General features: G+C 36.0%; 1 protein-coding gene across 1 annotated transcript in view; it reads right to left on the reverse strand.

Annotated features, from left to right (window-relative positions):
• The window catches only part of TLL1 (tolloid like 1), a 147,954-nt gene that overhangs the window by 95,313 nt on the left and 34,539 nt on the right, over positions 1–18,102 (reverse strand). Inside the window, exons 6-8 of the mRNA XM_021706969.1 lie at positions 16,267–16,445; positions 11,407–11,512; positions 1,429–1,553 (exon numbers count right to left, since the gene is read on the reverse strand). Coding sequence (XP_021562644.1) covers positions 1,429–1,553; positions 11,407–11,512; positions 16,267–16,445 — 410 coding nt within the window. The remainder of the gene's footprint in view (positions 1–1,428; positions 1,554–11,406; positions 11,513–16,266; positions 16,446–18,102) is intronic.

Here is an 18,102-nt window from a genome sequence, read left to right on the forward strand (position 1 = left end):
TGGCCGGGAGCAGCCACTGCACTCCAGTCTGGGCAACAGAGTGAGACTCCAAATAAAAAATAAAAAAAATAAAAAAATTTAAAATTTCAACTTCTTTTCTGAAAACAGTCCTAAATTACAAGAAAATTAACCATTAAAACAAAATTGAAAAAAAATTCTTACGGTTTTCCTTGGCAAATCTATTATGAAGGAAGAGGAGACCCCTTTTCTCAGCAGAAATTTCAACAAAACTCATTGTGTTGAATCAATGAATTAAATACCATTACCCATGCTGAATTATGAACTTCCTAGGTATTTCCTGAGACTATTCAACCAACACACTTTTTCTTGCTTGCACTTGAGTCTATTCAACAAATGGGTATTATACCATATGTCAGTGAACACTTACTAAATTCCTGTGAATGAAATAGCTAGTGCTCTCCTATATCCTAAAGGAAAAATTTCCTGAACTGACACCAGAAATCATAATAAATATAATTAAAAGCTTCTCAATAATTTAGCATATTAACATTAAATAATTATCTATGTAAAATTTCACTGATTAATATGCCAGTCATACCCTGAAAAATTATCAGAATAGCAGTCACTTACAATTATTTTAGATCATGTATCTGTTCTAAATATGCAACCTTAAGTATCTGGAAGATTATTTCCAGTAATGAATTCTACTAGTAAGTATCAGGTAAAAGGAGGTTTCTTTGGCCAAATGATTTGTAAAAAGTGTGTTGAGCAAAGTTAAATATGTTTCTCTGATGCAGGGTATTTCAAATATTGTAAATACACAGGAGATACATAGAGTCCACAACACTTCTAATTTGGAGCACAGAATTTTTTTCTTTCTTGGATTATTAAGGCATAGTGTTCTCTTAGAACACTCTTCTTAAAAGCTTTCATTAATCTTTTTTCCAAAACTTTATTTAGTTTTATTTAGCAAAACATATAGCAGTTCACTGGCAACATGATTAGAACATTTTTTACAACCAAGATATAAATTCCTCCTGATAAAATTGTAATTTATATATCACTAATGATGGTACTTGCAAAAAAAGACCCTTTAAGACCCTATTTTGAAGTTCAAATAAAGGATATTCTTTTTACGTTGGCAAAGAAACACAGTATTTGACTATAAGATCATGTAACTATTTAATAACTATCAAACAACCATTCTGTTTTGCTATTTTACTCATTCAATTCAAAAGAAATAATACATATTATCCCTGTGTTTGAAATATGATTTCAACAACCTGTTTTTCTTTATTGCAATGGGTGATCCAGAGTTCCCTCCACCTCATGTCATGATCACTGACTTTGAATCATACAGATCACTTGCCAACAGGGAGGGGACAAGTACACAGTAGAGTAAATGACAGTTATCTGTAGGCAGAGCACAAGCAAGCACAGCCACGCTCTGTGTGTGGGGTGCAATACCTGGACATCTATACAGCTTTCTTGCCTGTGCAATGTCTCCTTTGCTCAAACGGGTGCGCTGCCCAATTGCCGGACGGATGCCATTATCATCACGGGAGGGGAGAATGGTATCCAGAAACATCCCCCTGAAAAAAAACAGAAGCAAACTACACCTAAGTCACCAAATTGAAACTCATTTATTCCTTACAGTTTTAAGAAATTTTCTTCAAACTCAAGTAAATCAAAGGGGAAATACACCACTATGAGCTTTCACCAAAGAACAAAAATCTGTGCATGTTAACCATGTGTGCCTACCATAAAGTCAGTTGCAACATTTTTCCCTTGGAAATGTACATTTTTAAAAAAATATGGAATACCTTAATCCCCCACAAAGTACACCATAACTGATTTTGGTCTCTCAAACAGATTTAAGAATCTCCTAGACTATCAGGTTATAAAACAGCTATTCCTCACAGATGCCTAGTTCTTAATAGCAACCTACAAAAATAGTTTTGAGGTTACTATAATTGCAGGAGTAAAAAAAAATATATGTCAACTTTTTTGAGTCAAACTACTAACTTAACCTGAGATTCTTAGAAATCCAAGTATTTTAGCATATGTTAAAAGCAAGAAAAAACTTAGAGTGTCAAAATTTAGACAGGAGAGTTTAAAGCAAAAATGTTTTAAGCAAAAATTTTAACAGAACAGTTTCATGCAAAATTGTTCAACCTGCCTACTAAAATTAATAACAAAAAAGCTAATCAATGTCCTAACAATGAATAGCTACAGATACTAAGTTGTTTTGAACTCAAGACTATGGTAGAAGACTCACTAATTTTTCCTAATATACATGATCTAAAATTCTGAATATAGTGCACTAATGATACAATCTAATTTTTCAATGTATTTCAAACATTTATAGCTCTAAAGGAAGTACTTCACTTAAAAGTTAAATGGACTAGAAGACTACTCCAAGGGGTTGACAAGTATAGAGTGTGTGTATTGGATTAAAAATAATAATAACTTTCTATGAAAATATTTAAAATTAAAAAATTAAATTGTAAAATATATTTTAAATTGAGATGAATGATAGAGCACTCCTTTCCAAATTTACAAATGAATAAGTTTCATTTAAATGCTGTGGTTAAAAGAATAATATTTTCAGCTTGACTTTTTGTTTCACTTCAGAAACATTAGTAAACATTTTTCTAGGTCTGGATGTAAAGCAGTAAACAAAACAAATAGGAATTCCTCCCTTTATGATTCCAGCATATAATATGGACAAAAAGACATTAAACAAAAGATTGATAACCCAGGTAGTGATAGGTACTCTGGAGAAAAATAAAAGTGGAAGGATGGTGTCGACTATGCAGTGATCAGTGGTTTTCAAATACAGTGATCAACAAAAAACTCAGAAGTTGGCATTTTAGTCACCCATAAAGAAAGGAAAGGTCAGAGAAATTTAGGAAACTCAGAGTAAACAGTTCCTAGGGAAGAAGAACAAGAACAACAACTTGGATATGAGAAGACCCCTAAAGTGTTTGAGCAACAGCCAGAGAATTGAACTTTTACCCCCAAGGACAACTGTTACCCTGTAGGAAAATGGTCAACAGAGGAGTAATGGCCAATGAATAATTTATGACTAACTTCTCTGGCTTCTAAGTAAGGGAAAAGGTAGTGATCTTTAGATATAACCAACCCAACTATGGAGGCAGAAGGTCTCTACAACCATATCTAAGCATCCACAGACCACATGGGCACTTTCTGAGGTAGGGTAGAGCAGTGGAGACATGACTTATGCAACCTGGTCATCCAAAGTGAGAGCGTACACATAATAAACAAGCTGCAACTCCAAGCAGACCAATGTAGTTGTAGGGAAGTTGAGTTATAAGGTAGCTTTGGCAAAAGCCATGCCTCAACAATGCTGCATGAATCAACAGACACATTAAGCAGATGAGTCCAAATCGATGAAGTATTACATGTGTATTGCATGTTGTAGGACTTCAGTACTAAGAAAGTGTTCACTATTTTCAATTTCTAAAAACAAATTTGTAGTCTTTGAGAAGTTTTTTTTTTTTTGTCGTTCTAGTTTTCAAAAAAGATTCCATTTAAAAAGGTCAATGACATCTTGGAGTGAAAATATTCAATTTCAGACAATAGAATCATATATTTTGGCTCATCTGTCTACTGAGGTAACCTGTCTTCCATTCCAAGGAAGGAGTGATCTGCCAGTCACTCATCCTTTTCTCTTTCCTAGTGGTCAGGAAGTTAACAATTGTCTTCCTCCACATCCTGGCAATTAAGCAATGCAGGCTCTTTCTGGACCTCCTCCGTGAGGAGGCCAGAGACAGGTCATATTATGGTTCACTTACTAATCTCTACTCTTCATTTGTTTTAGTTATGTTAAAAGGAGCAAATTTACTATGCTGCTAATGAAAATTTGGCCATGCACTTTTTAAATGTAAAAATAGTCCTCAGTTTGAAAACATGTATATTACAAAATATCCATGCCTATAAAGACCCTATATATCCAGTCTTTTTTTCCCATAAGTGATTTCCCAAATATACTGATGGATTACATTCATGAAAACAGTTGAAACCTTTACATATTCTGTGGGTTCAAAATAGAAAAATCTAGAAAAATTCAAATGATTACATTAACAGAATAAGGGACAAAAATCACATGACCATCTCAACTGATGCAGAAAAAGAATTTGATAGATTAAACATACTTTCATAATAAATACTCAAAGAGCTAGAAATAATAGAAAACTATGCAACATCATAAAAACCATAGGAAAAAAAACCCACTAAGATTCTGCTGCTGTGGGGCCTCTGTCAGGCAATCTGTGCAGGAAGATATGTGGCTTGGTGCAGTTTTGCATTCTGAGAGCAAATTGCCTAGATCAAAGGCAAGGGAGCTGGGGCCATCTCATCACCCCAGCAATCCTCTCCCAATGTAAACTCTTATGCTGCAGAGGCAGCTCTGCTCATTCTGGCAACACTACCCCAGTGGCCAGAGGACTCCATGCTGACTCCCACTGGTGCTGCCAACTGGCTTGCAGATAGGGAGCTGGAACACAGACCTGTCTGACTTAGCCCTCCCCAACTGGCTTTTCTTCCCATCCACCTCAAAAAATGAATACAGGCTGGAAACTGTAGGAGTCCTACAGCCCTGCCCATCACCTGGGACATCTGACTACACCCCTGGAACAACACAGGCTAAGCAGAAAAGCCACAGCCACCGCAGCTGGCTCTTTCCTGCAAGCACCCCCACAGTTGAAAGGCAACTGACACAACCCATCACAACATCTGACACACGGTGTTTGGGAAGGTCTGTTCCCACACCTCAGCTAACACCATTGTCTATACCACCCAACCATTCAGGAGGCCTTGAGCCTCTGCATATACCAAGCACAGCACCACAATAGCTGGCAGTTGAGAAACCTGTCATACTAAGGCTATTTACAAATATGGAAACCTTACAGAGTTGACACCATTTCCCTGTCACCCCATAAAGCTGGTCCTTACATCTGCCACTGGGAAGCCAAAGGACTAGTCAGCTAAACTCAGTTCTACCTAATACCACCCACCCTGCCTGAGGTGATAACAGTAAAGCACATATCACTACATATCTTGCAAACTAGTCCAGAGCCTCAGGGAGCTTCTTCAGAGGTCTCCCCAGAAACACCAGTGACCAGTTTTCTTCACAAAATAGAACTAAAACTATAGGTAAATAATCAAAGTCCAAATTAAACGTTAAGGGGAAAGTCCCAGAACCTGTCATTGAAAGATTCTACAACACACACACAAAAGTAAGAAATGAAAAGCGGAATTGGCAGTTGAAGGAAACTGCTAGGGGAGGGTGGGGCATACCTCATCAACAAGGGTACCTGCATAATCAACGTTTGTATACCTAACCCTGAACTGTATCCCATATCTTTATAATAAAATAAAATAAAATAAAAGCTAGCAGAGATCAAACCCTGAGAGACTTGGTATTCTGTGGAAAGGGTAGGTGGGAGTGCTTCCGGCCTCTCTAGTTGTTGCAGAAGACTGGAGTGTGCTGTGATCTAGGGACTTCTTGAGGGCACTGCAGTGGGCTGCCAGCTCAGCAAGGTCTCTTCCCTTTCCTTCTGGACCAGAGTTGCATAGCAGGTGCCATATGGGATACCCACCAGTTGTAGTACTTTACTCTGTTCAGGAACCTTCAACCTTTGAGCCTACACATCATCAGATCCCTTCAGACATTCCCCAGCACACTCTGGGTTGTGGCAGCCCAGAGGGCAGCCAGACCAAGAAGGACAAAAGGACTCAAAGTAATTGAGCCTTCACAGATTGTCACTTCCAGGGGAAAGGGGACTGCATCACATCAAGGGAGCACCCCACGGGACCAAAAACAAAAAAAATCCAGAGGGAAGGGTTCTCTGTGTTCCAGAACTCCCTGCCTCAAGAAAGTTTCCTGCAGCAGAGGCAAATTCAGTGCTGGGCTCAGCAGAATAGTTTCTAAGACTATGGTTCTTCCCTAGCACTTGAGCAACCTTGGAGCAGTCAAGTTCCTGCAGATATTCGCTATTAATGATTCTGCAGTACTTCCTGGTAATTTCAACCTCACAAAAGGTGTGCCCTCGGGGCTCAGGCTTGCACAAGGGTAGGAATCCCACTCTTGCTTTATACGGCATGCCAGCATCCCTACAGAGAAGCAGGGGTGCACGTCTGATCTGAAAACCCAGAAACACAGGACAAAGTATAACAGGAAGGCAGATGGCTTACCTGCCAGCATGGTAGAAGAGCTGAACTGGCTTTCAACTTCTCCCCAGCAAAGACCTCAGTGCATTTCACTGAGAACTCCCCCAGTCACCTCTGTCAGGACTGAGACTTTTCCTCACCATAAGGGTACTGCATATAACCACCTGTTTCAGCTGCAGCCAGATCTCACCCACCCTCTAAGAGCCTGAAGGTTGAATGATTCAACCTAGAAAAACAGCAGTTGGAAAAAAAAGGCATACTGGAAAACAAGATAAGTTTCATGAGTTTGCTGACATTCTAGACCTACAGGGGACAGTGAACCTACACACACACATACAATAAGCGCTGCTCCAAGCAGCACCTGAGAAAGGCAGCATATATAAATTGTCTTTTATCAAGGAGCACATACAGAGCTTACACCACTGAAAGCATCCAGAGCCGAAGGTAGATGAGCACAAAGTATACACATTAAAGTCACATCCTCAAGGGAAAGAAAAAAGGTTAGATCAAAAACAAACTTAATAATAAGAGTAAATAGTCTACCCACATGAGAAGGAAATAAAAAAATAATACTGACAACATGAAAAAAACCTGCATTTTACAACTCTCTTAAAAGACCAAATTAACCCTACAGCAATGGATCCTAATCAAAATGAAATCTTCAAAATTCCAAAAAGAATTCAAAAGGCTGATTATAATATTCCCAATGAGACGTAACAGAAAGTTGAAAAAAACATACCTTAGACCATAAGATGGAAAAGAGAGAACTCTCCCTAACTCATTCTTTAAAGCTAGTATCACCATAATGCTAAAGCCAGGGAAAGACACCACAAAATAACAAAACCACAAACCAAAATCTCTGACGAACATAGATGAAAAAATCCTCAACAAAATACTAGCAAAACAAATCCAACTGCACATCAAAAAGATAATTAACCATAATCAAGTGGGTTTCATCCAAGACATGCAAGGATAGTTCAACATTTGCAAGTCAACAAAAGTGATTCACCATATAAATAGAATTAACAACAAAAATCATATTATCATTTCACTAAATGCAGGCAAATTATTTGATAAAATTAAACATTGCTTCATGATAATAATCTTTGACAAAATAGGGATAGAACAAACATAACTCAAAATAATAAAAGCCATATACAACAAACCCACAGTCAACATAATTCTGAACTGGCAAGATTTGAAATCTTCTCCCTCAGAAACGAAACAAGACAGGGATACACCCTTACACCATTTCTATTCAACATAATACTAGAAGTCCTAGCCAGAGCAATCAGAAAGAAATAAAGAGTTTTTAAATTAGAAAATAAGACATCAACCTGTCTCTCTATCCCTACAAATGATCGTATACATTGAAAGTTCTAAAGAATCCTCTGAATGATTCTTGAACTTGACAAATTCAATAAAGTCTTGTTACAAAAACTCACACAAAAACAACACACAAAAATCAGTAGCACAGCTATACACCAGTAACAGCCAAGTTTAGAATCAAATTAAGAACTCAATTCCATTTACAATAGCTACCAAAAATAAATAATAAACAAATATAAATATACCTAGGAATATATTTTACCAAGGGGGTGCAAGATCTTTACAAGGAGAACAAGAAAATACTGATGAAAAGAATTATAGATGACACAAACAAATGGCAAAACATCCCTATGCCCACGAAATGGAAGAATCAACATTTCTAAAATGACCATAATGCCCATGGCAACTTACAGATTAAGCACAATCCCTGTCAAATTGTCAATGTCATTTTTCAAAGAATTAGGAAAAGCAATCCTAAAATTTATATGGAACCAAAAAAAAAAAAATCCAAATAGCCCTTTAGCCCTGTGCTTAGGAGGACAAAACCTCCTAAGCAAAAAGAACAAAGCTGGAGGTATCATGTTACCCAACTTTAAATTATACTATAAAGCTGTAGCAACCAAAACAATATAGTACTGGTACAAGAGCAGACACATGGACCAATGAAACAAAATAGAGAATTCAGAAATAAACCTACATACCTATAACCAACTGATCTTCAACAAAGCAGACAAAAACATACATTGGGGAAAGGACATCTTATTCAATAAATGATGCTAGGAAAACCGGACAGCAACACTCAGAAGAATGAAACTGGATCCCTATCTTTCACCACGTACAAAAATATCCTCAAGATGAATTGAAGACTTAAATGTAAGACTTGAAACCATAAAAATCCTAGATGAACACTTATGAAAAACTCTTCTGGACACTGTGCCAGTCAGAGAATTTATGTTTAAAACCTCAAAAGCAAATGAAGTAAAAACAAAAATGATTAAGTGGGACTTAATTAAAATAAAAGGTTTGCACACACACAAAAATAATCAGCAGAGTAATAGGCAGTCTACAGAATGAGAGAAGATATTTGCAAACTATACATTCAACAAAAAAGTAATATGCAGGCCGGGCTCAGTGGCTCAGCCTGTAATCCCAGCACTTTGGGAAGCCGAGGTGAGCGGACTGCCTGAGCCCGCGGGTTTGAGACCCACCTGGGCAACTTGGCGAGACCTCATCTCTACAATAAATAAAAAAATCAGCCTGGCGTGGTAGTGCACACCTGTAATTCCGGCTACTAGGAAGGCTGAGGTGGAAGGATCGCCGGAACCCAGCAGATCACGGCTGCGGTGGCTGGGAGTGGCCACTGCACTCCAGTCTGGGCGACAGAGTGAGACTCCAACTCAAAAATAAAACAAAACAAAACAAACAAACAAAAAGGTTTAAAAAAAAGTAATATGCAGAATCTTCAAAGCACTCAAACAAATCAGCAAGAAAAAAACAAATAATCCCATTATTTGGGAGAGTTGGCAAATGACATAAACACTCATCTCTCAAAAGAAGATATGCACATTTCCCACAAACATATGAAAAAATGCTCAACATCACTAATCATCAGGGAAATGCAAATTAAAAGTATAATGAGATACCACCTTACAAAAGTCAAAATAGTCATTATTACAAAATTTAAAAAACAATAGATGTTGCCACAAATGCAGTGAAAGAGAACTCTTATACACTGTCGATGGGAATATAAATTAGCACAATCTCTATGGAAAACAGTATGGAGATTTTGCAAAGAACTAAATAAAGATCTGCTATTCAATCCAATAATCCCACTACTCTGTCTAAAATCCCAAATGCAAATGCAGTAAAAACAAAAGCAGGAAAGAGGGCAAAGAAGACACCAGTCCTTGTATGTTTATCACAGTATAATTTACAATTACAAAGATGTGGAATAAATCTAAGTGCCCATCGACTGATCAGTGGACAAGGAAAATGTGATACACATACACACACACACACACACACACACACACACATCATGGAATACTATTAGGCTATAAGAAAAGAACAAAATAATGCCTTTTGCAGCAACTGGGAAAGAATCAGGACCACTATCCTAAGTGAAATAATGTAGGAATTAAAAGCCAAATAGTGCATATTCTCAGTGGGAGCTAAGCTATGATACAATGGACACTGAAGACTCAGGAAGATGGGAGAAACAGGAAGTGGATAAGAAATGAAAAATGACCCATCAGATACAAAATACACTAGTAGGGATGACAGGTATACTTAAAGCTCAAACTTCTTCACCACTATACAATTCATCCATGTAACCAAACGTAATGTGAACTGAAGCAATTAGACAACTGTCCTTCCAACAGGTAGATATGATCACTTGTACTGCAGCAATGTTACGTTTACTTATAAACAATGAGTAAGATGGTTTTGAAACAGTAGGATAGAAAGGTAGGTCAAAGTTGAGGGGCACGCAGAACGGTGGTAGGTTTGGAGGAGACAGAGCAAAGGCAGCAAGAGCAGATTCCTTCATGGGGAAATAAATGATTTAACATGTAAAAAAGCATAGAAAGGGGAAATAGATATTTAAAACTTTGGTAAAGACTTTTCATCTACCAAGGATAGGAGGAATACATTATTTTTCTCCAATCTCCACTACTCCTGTGTTCCAAGGAGTCTAACCCCACATTATTCTAAATCATATAATTCTGTATTATCAGGGAAGGACCTTGGCTAACTTGGGACTCAAATACCCATTTGTTATGTGCTTCAGTGGAAAACTCAATTCCAAGCACTGACTTAAAAATGAAATTGTATAATTCTTTATAGTTAATTTCAGGCCAAATTTCTGGGATTATATTTTCACCAAAATGAAAATTCAAATTCCAGACACAATACACATTTTAACAGTTATTATATTTGAACAAATAAATACATATGTATATATGATATACTTTGGGAGAGAATAATTTTTAACATACAGTCAACACTGAAATTTTTTTAATAATAAAGTTTGGTTATGGGCAAAAAGGATAATTTTTAAATGTGCCCAAGTTTTAAAGGTTCATTTACACATCTTTCTCTATTTTTACCAAGAATGTTTTGTAAAAACAAGAAAATAAATTTGATTTTTTTCTCTTCTTTCTGACCTTGCCTTTAGAAATAGATGTTAATGAACTGTGAAATGGACATAAACTGGCAAAAAAAAAAGAGTTGAAATGGACATATGACTGTAAATGAGCATAAATTATAGACATGATGAGTTCAATGGCTGGACAGTTCTAAATTTCTCACCTGAGAACTATTTGCTTGTGGTATCATCTTTGGAATGAAGGAATCAAAACCCAAATTTATCCCATTCTTTAAAAATAGTGTCAGTCATTCATGAAATGATTTTAAGGTTAATGAATGGTGAACTATAATTCTAAATTAAATGAAATAAAATATCTTCCTAACCTGTTCTTTGCAATTGATTTAGTAATATAAATTTCAGGCATAAGTGGTACTTGAGCAATAGAAAATACACAGTATAAAACAAATTGCATAAAGGGTGACATTCCAAAGGAGTAGCTGAGTAGCCTATTTAACTTTTGAATGCCTAATTTTCATCAAACAATGCTTTGCCAACTTAAATTGATTTGGTAATTCTTTTCACTGGATATTTTTATGATTTAGAAATATAAAATATTGTGAATAATTTATACCACCTTAGTTATTTTAAATTTATGTATTTGGGAGAGAATGTAAAAAAAATTATGTATATGTTAATCAACTTTGTATTTAACTTTATTTTCAGTGAGGCAGCAATATTTGAAAGTGGTTCTAGTTCTAACATCAAGCATAACTGTGAGGAGCCACATGGAGGAAAGAAATTAAAAGTCAAAAGGTATAACCTGAGACTCCAACCTTGAGAAGGTGTTCCTGGCATAGTGCATGATACTATCAAAATCATATCTTTCTCCAAGGGAGTTTACTTCTCCAGGCTCCATCTTCAGAAAATTGTATTCTTGACCTAAGATATAGAAATAAACAAAATCTCAGAAGCCTTTTAACAGACAAGAGAACAGAAGAGCCCTTCCAAAACCTGTCTCTGTTCTCTACTGAATGACTGTTCTTGCCGGTTGTATTTACAAGCACCTGGGGAGATACCCAAAGTGTATGACTTGACTCTCTTGTCATATAAAAAAAGTAATATAGAATAGGAACACAGCATTCATTTCTGCAAAATGGTGGATGATCAAAAACATCCTTTGGGTTCGTTTTTTATGTATACTCTTTACTATCTCATAATATTTACTTCTTTAAAATCTTACTCCTTTTTTGGTACTGTACAAATAAATTTAAAAGTTATGTTTTCATCTAATGAGTCTCCCACATTTGCCAGGTCCCACAAAAATTACCTTCCTATTTGATTTGGAGCCTTTCCATGGAAAAATGTGAAAAGATATGAAAACCATATTAATATAAACACAACTTTGCAGGCATTAGCTGTATGACTTCATCACTCATAATAAAACAGCAGCAGCAAATTCTCTACTTTGATTTAAAAATGAAACAAGGTTGTCCTTGATGAAAATGAGGTTCCAATGTGAGATCAAGAAAAATATGCCTTGAAACCTTTTTTCCCACATCTATTCATCTAACTTGTGGACATCTTCATTTTTAATCAATTTTTTTTCAACTGCCTGCTTGCATCTGTATTGTGACACTGTTTCTTAAAATTTGGAAAGGACAGACTTTGTAAGTCTACATCACTGGTTCCAGAATCAAATACTTTCTTCAGATAGAGTTTAAAATTCAGTGAGTTAGTTTTCACAACTTAGGCAGTCAAAGGTGATGCAAGTCTTATGTACGTAACTTAAAAAAAACTTTGAAACATCAAAATATAAATGTGAGCCACTGAAATTCCAAATTCGAATTTAGAGCTTGAAATGGAACTACTATGCCACTTATCTAAATAGATTTTTATTCCAATTGCCATGTTTCAACTAAATATAAAAATATCATACTAATAGTTTTCTAAAAGGCAATAAAAAAGCTGAGTGATACCACAGATAATGTCTCTCCTACCTGTGATAAGGAAACCTGGTGTGTTCATTTGAGCACTAAGGATGAGGAACCAACCTGGAGCTACGGATCCAAGTCCCAGACTCAAGTGTCTGAGTCCATCTTGGAATGTATTCATACAATAAATAATTTTACATTAATTAACCAGATCTTATAGTGAACTACGTGATCCACAAATTTCTGCTATATCTTTCTAAGTTAACCATTCTTGGGAAATAACACACAGCCCCTGCAATCCCTGACAAAGGCAACCGTTAAGACCTTGGTCTTCATAGGGAATTTTAAGTGGCATATAACATATCCACTTCTACCGTGGACTTAGTTTTACAGCTATTAACACATAAGAGTTCAATTTAGAGCATAATATGGGAACAGATTATTAACTGAAGCAAAATATCCATTCCATAAAAATTCCTAAAAATGGAACAAGAAGCACTTCAGCAATACATTTCAGTACACATAACTGAGCATTTAACATGTACATGTTTTGATGCATTTATTAGTTACAAGGAACATGGCAATAAATAATCCACATAAAAGAAAATTAGACTTATTTCATGAAAGAAGGGAAGAGAATCAGAGCTACACACAGCACCAGGGAAAATCACACTTGGCAAAAAAAAAAAAAAGAGAGAGAGAGACAAGCCTCCTTCTTGAAAGAGTATTACATCATTACATCATGAATTAAAGTAACCCAATCCTTATACCAATCTGACTCCTACAAAACCACCTATTTTGCACACACATGTGAAACCAAAGTTTGTACTTATTAGCCACTGCCCTTGAGTAGCACTTAATCTTAAGTTTCTGAGTCAGGGCAAGCCATAATTTGTTGAACGTTACACTCCAACATGAATGCTCTCATACTAGAATTGCTCTGCTCTGGTAGCTCCAATCACTCAGGAAATCTCACTAATAAATTACTTTTTCTACTGGTCTGAAAGTTTCATATAAAAAAATTAGGACCCATAATTTGCCTGGAATGTTTTAAGATTATACATTTATTTACTCTACTTATACACTTTTTCCTTGTTTTAGGTACATATTTATGTTGAACCAGAATTCTGTTTTTAAACGAGAACCATTATGAAAGTTACTTCCTTTATAAATTGATTTAGAGCACATAACAATATGTTTGGCAAATAGAGGAGACTAAATGACTGTGGTTAGCAGCAAACGTTTTTTCATTTATTTGGTAGTTAGAATAAATTTCAGAATTACTATTTCCTCTTATTTTCCTATTAATGACATAAGGTATAAGATGAAGCTTGATGGTTGGCTCGGGCATCATAGTCCTCTATAGAGGAGAGTATACATTTTCTTTACTTCTTTTTGATATCCAGCTCTACTTCATCATTCTTGAAATAATTTCTTCCCTTGGCTTCCAGGGCATCACATTCCACTGATTTTTCTCTTGCCTCTTTGATAATACCTTCCTACCCTTTCAGGACGAATTCTAGTAAATGCTGCTGAAATGTTGTTGCTCCTCATTTTCGATCCCTTTCTTTCCTTCTTCCTCAGACTTCTTCCTAGATAGTCAAATCTTCGTCAAATTTTTATCCTTAGAGGCATTCTGAAGTTCAGACTTACCTTTCCTTTGTCTTTCAAATGAGGATCACCCAAAAGTTTTCAAATTCAGGAATATGCTAAGTGAAATCATTATATGACTTTCCCTTTCTCAAAAACATGCTGCTTTATCAGCATTTCAGGATATCGAATGTTTCATGTGATGGTATCACTATTCATCTCATTGCCTAAAACACAACTTTTGAAGATTCCCCCCCTCACAGGATGATGTTCCTCCTAAAATATTTTGAAAGACTCTTCCCTTTCCTTCCTCTTGACCTGTCCCCTCAGGAGCTACTTCCCTAGGCTTCTTCCCAAGGCTAGGTGTCCTTGACTTCAGGTGCATCCTCCCAACCCCCTACCTCTAAAGATTCCTACAGCTACCAACGTTCTCTTTTTTAAAAATTGGAAATTTCTCTGCTCATAATCCTTCAATTATTTTCCAGTAGCTACAGGATAAAATTTCCTATACTCATATTTTAAATTATGATCTAACCTCCCCAGGTAATACCAAGTACAGTAATCTTGCCACGCAATTAACTTATTTTTTTTGTTTGTTTGTTTGTTTTTGAGTTGGAGTCTCACTCTGTCGCCCAGACTGGAGTGCAGTGGCTGTTCCCGGCCACCACAGCCTGGACCTGCTGGGCTCTGGTGATCCTTCCGCCTCAGCCTTCCAAGTAGCTGGAACTACAGGCGCTCGCTACCACGTCCAGCTAATTTTTTTTGTTTTTTTATTGTAGAGATGAGGTCTCATTAAGTTGCCCAGGTGGGTTTCGAACCTGCGGGTTCAGGCAATCCACTCACCTCAGCTTCCCAAGGCATGGGATTACAGGCTGAGCCACTGAGCCCGGCTTTGCCACACAATTAAAATGAGCAGATAGAATGATTCTATTTTATGTAAGTAAAATAGAATATCGATGATGCTCTTTCAATCTAAAAACTTCATCACTCTTCTCCCCACCAGTAATATTTCTACTTTACTTCTAAATTTTAGTTGCTTTGCAACATCTTGTTAATGTGCCAGGGCACATTTCACCACATCTTGTTTGGACTCTACAGCATTTTCTTTCTTTTCTTTTCTTTTTTTTGAGTCGAAGTCTCACTCTGCTGCCCAGGCCAGAGTGCAGCGGTATCCAGTATTTCAACACATGATCATTGTCACTTTTCTCATTCACATGTATCATTTGTATATATGCACACACCTCAAGCTAAGCTTTGCATTTTTTCAGGACAGTCTCTCTCTCCAACACTGAATATTGCCTCAATAAATAATACGATGAGCACCAAATATATGATGAACAAATCAAGACATGAGTGCTGTTAATTACAGAAGATTAATTGCAAACATGAACTCAATGTTTGCAATGTAAAACTGGCCATGAAAAAGAAAATAAGAGCAAATATTTACTTTGTTTATGATTAAAATACATACTATCTTACAAAAAATATTTCAAGCAAGATTTTTTTGCAACTGATATTTATGAATGCAAAAGTTAGACAAATAAAAAGCTATGAAGCTATTATCACACATCAACTGTTAGAGAAAATTAGATTTTAGTTAGATATTACATTTCAACTGCTGAAACCATTCCCAAGAATTTGTCTTTAGGGTAGTCAATTTTAGAGGAAAATCTCACCAAAACTATTCAGACTTTCCTGGAAATGACTCATTTCATTGGAATTTTCTCCAGAAATTGTACCTGGTATAACATAGATTCCTATGGTAACAGCACATTTCATGGCAAATCCTATCCTATCTTTTTACAGTCCCTATAATGTAAATTATAGAGCCAAGTTCCAAAAAATGCTTAAGTGAAAAAGAAACATTGAACAACATTAATTTATGGTTCAATAGTTCACACCCATTCTTGGAAAGCACAAAAATTTAGAAATAAAACAGCCAAATCTTAAAAAAGAAAGCAAGCTTTAAAAACATATATAATCAGTCCATCTATAGTAAAAATTGTAAAATATAAAATCAGCATGAGTAATCTATAATCAAGCAAAATGTTGATTCTACAATATCAAAACAATAAAATTACATTTTTTTGAGAAGTTAGCTGATCAACTGGATAAATATAATTCAAAAATACCTAGTCAGCCTTAAGCCCAGCACACCCTCTAGCCTCTCACCCGGCTGGATGTTTTCTCTTATGATGGTTACATGGTTATCTCGATCTGGTCGTGTGTGTTCGTGCCAAAAGCCTATCACGTGGCCCAATTCATGAACAACAATTCCAAATTTATCACAGTTCTTGCCAATAGAGATGGCCTGAGGTCCATTTCCCCGCCGGCCCACGTAGGAGCAGCACCTGGAATAAAGTACAAAATGGAGATGGTGGTAGACAGCGTGATGCTGGATGGCTTACAGAATGGTGACATTTCTGTAAAGAATTGTAATGAACTATAAAATCCAACACATTCAGAGGCAGAATAGCTTTTTGTTAATAAACATAGTTTCTGCTATCCTTTTAAAATTTATGTGTAACAAAAATTTCCAAATAGTCAATTCAATTGCTTTTATAACTATCTGTATATTCGAAGATATGCCTTATTATCTTTAGAAGTATTCAGAAGATACATCAGAAAATAGTCATTATGATGATGATGATTGACTTGCTTTTTGACATATAGTTAAGCGTAAGACATCAATGCATAGTTATTTTATCCCCACAATTCATATTAATTATTTGGACAACTACATTGTCAGTGTGGTTATCTGGTGATAATTCAATATCATTTCAGTATTAAATAAAATAGCACTTATTTTTCCTCCTTGAGAAAAAAACATAACCTCATTTATGAAAGATGTTGATTAACAAAAAATAAAGTACTTTTCCTACTCACAGAATTGTTTTCTATAAAAGGAGAAAACATTTTTTAAAAGTTACTTGAAGAAAATTATTTTCAAAAGGTGTCTTAACTAAGATGAAAGTTTAACTAGTGGTAGAGACCAAATGGTTATGCCCTCCCGAAATCATTTGTTGAAAACTAACTCCCGGGGAGATGGCATCTGAAGGTGGGGCCTTTGGGAGGTGATTTGGTCATGAGGGCCGAGCCCTGATGAGTAGGATCAGTGTCCTTGTAAAAGAGGTCCCAAAGAGCTCCCTTGACTCCTTCTACCATGCAAGGACACAGCAAGAACACATCTCGCATCTGTCCATGCACCAAGGCAAGGCCCTTGGCAGACACAGAAATCTGCAGTACTCGGCCTCAGGGCTGTGATAAATAAATGCCTGTTGCGTATCAGCCACCCAGGGTATGGCATTCTGTTGCAGCAGACGGCATGGACCAAGACAACTGGTAAAGAAAAATGGGTAATTGGCAATGGTTCCAGGAATTATGAGATTTATGTGATTTGTGTCAAATGGTCTTTCTATTAATTGAGTGTAAATTTTTATTTCACTTTCTGAAAGATTCTGCTGGACTGTTAAACAGAATGGGAAACATCCAGGATTATCTTTCTATAAATTTTTACCAACATAGTGATATTTATACAAATTCAATGATGTTTCTCTATCCAAAATATAAAGCTCCATCTGTTCATTGTGTGTGTGCATTCACGTGTGCATGTGTGACAGTCCAGAAGATTCCAGGATATGCATGTGAAACTGAGTGCATGAGACACCCACTTTAAAATAAATTTTAAATGATGTAAAATTATAATAACTGCAATATGTATAATACTATAGTTCCTATAGTAACTTCCATAATAAACATAAATGAAATTCTATCTAAAATCCTAACAATTGGGGTTTAAGTTAAAATAGTATATCTGCAGGACAGCAACAGAGGGCACTAAATAATTGGTCTTGAATAATTGGTAATCATAGTGTGCAGAGATTGCCAAACATCTTTTCTGATTTATTAAAGCAAAAGAAAAAATTGTCAAAAATTAACTGTCCAAATGAATAAAAGGAATTTCACAATTTCAATTTCTGGGGTGAGTACATTTGAAGGTGTTTTTTA

This window comes from Carlito syrichta, unplaced genomic scaffold (genome assembly GCF_000164805.1).
Source record: "Carlito syrichta isolate Samal-C Ts95f unplaced genomic scaffold, Tarsius_syrichta-2.0.1 Scaffold316255, whole genome shotgun sequence".
Classification (NCBI taxonomy): Eukaryota; Metazoa; Chordata; class Mammalia; order Primates; family Tarsiidae; genus Carlito; species Carlito syrichta.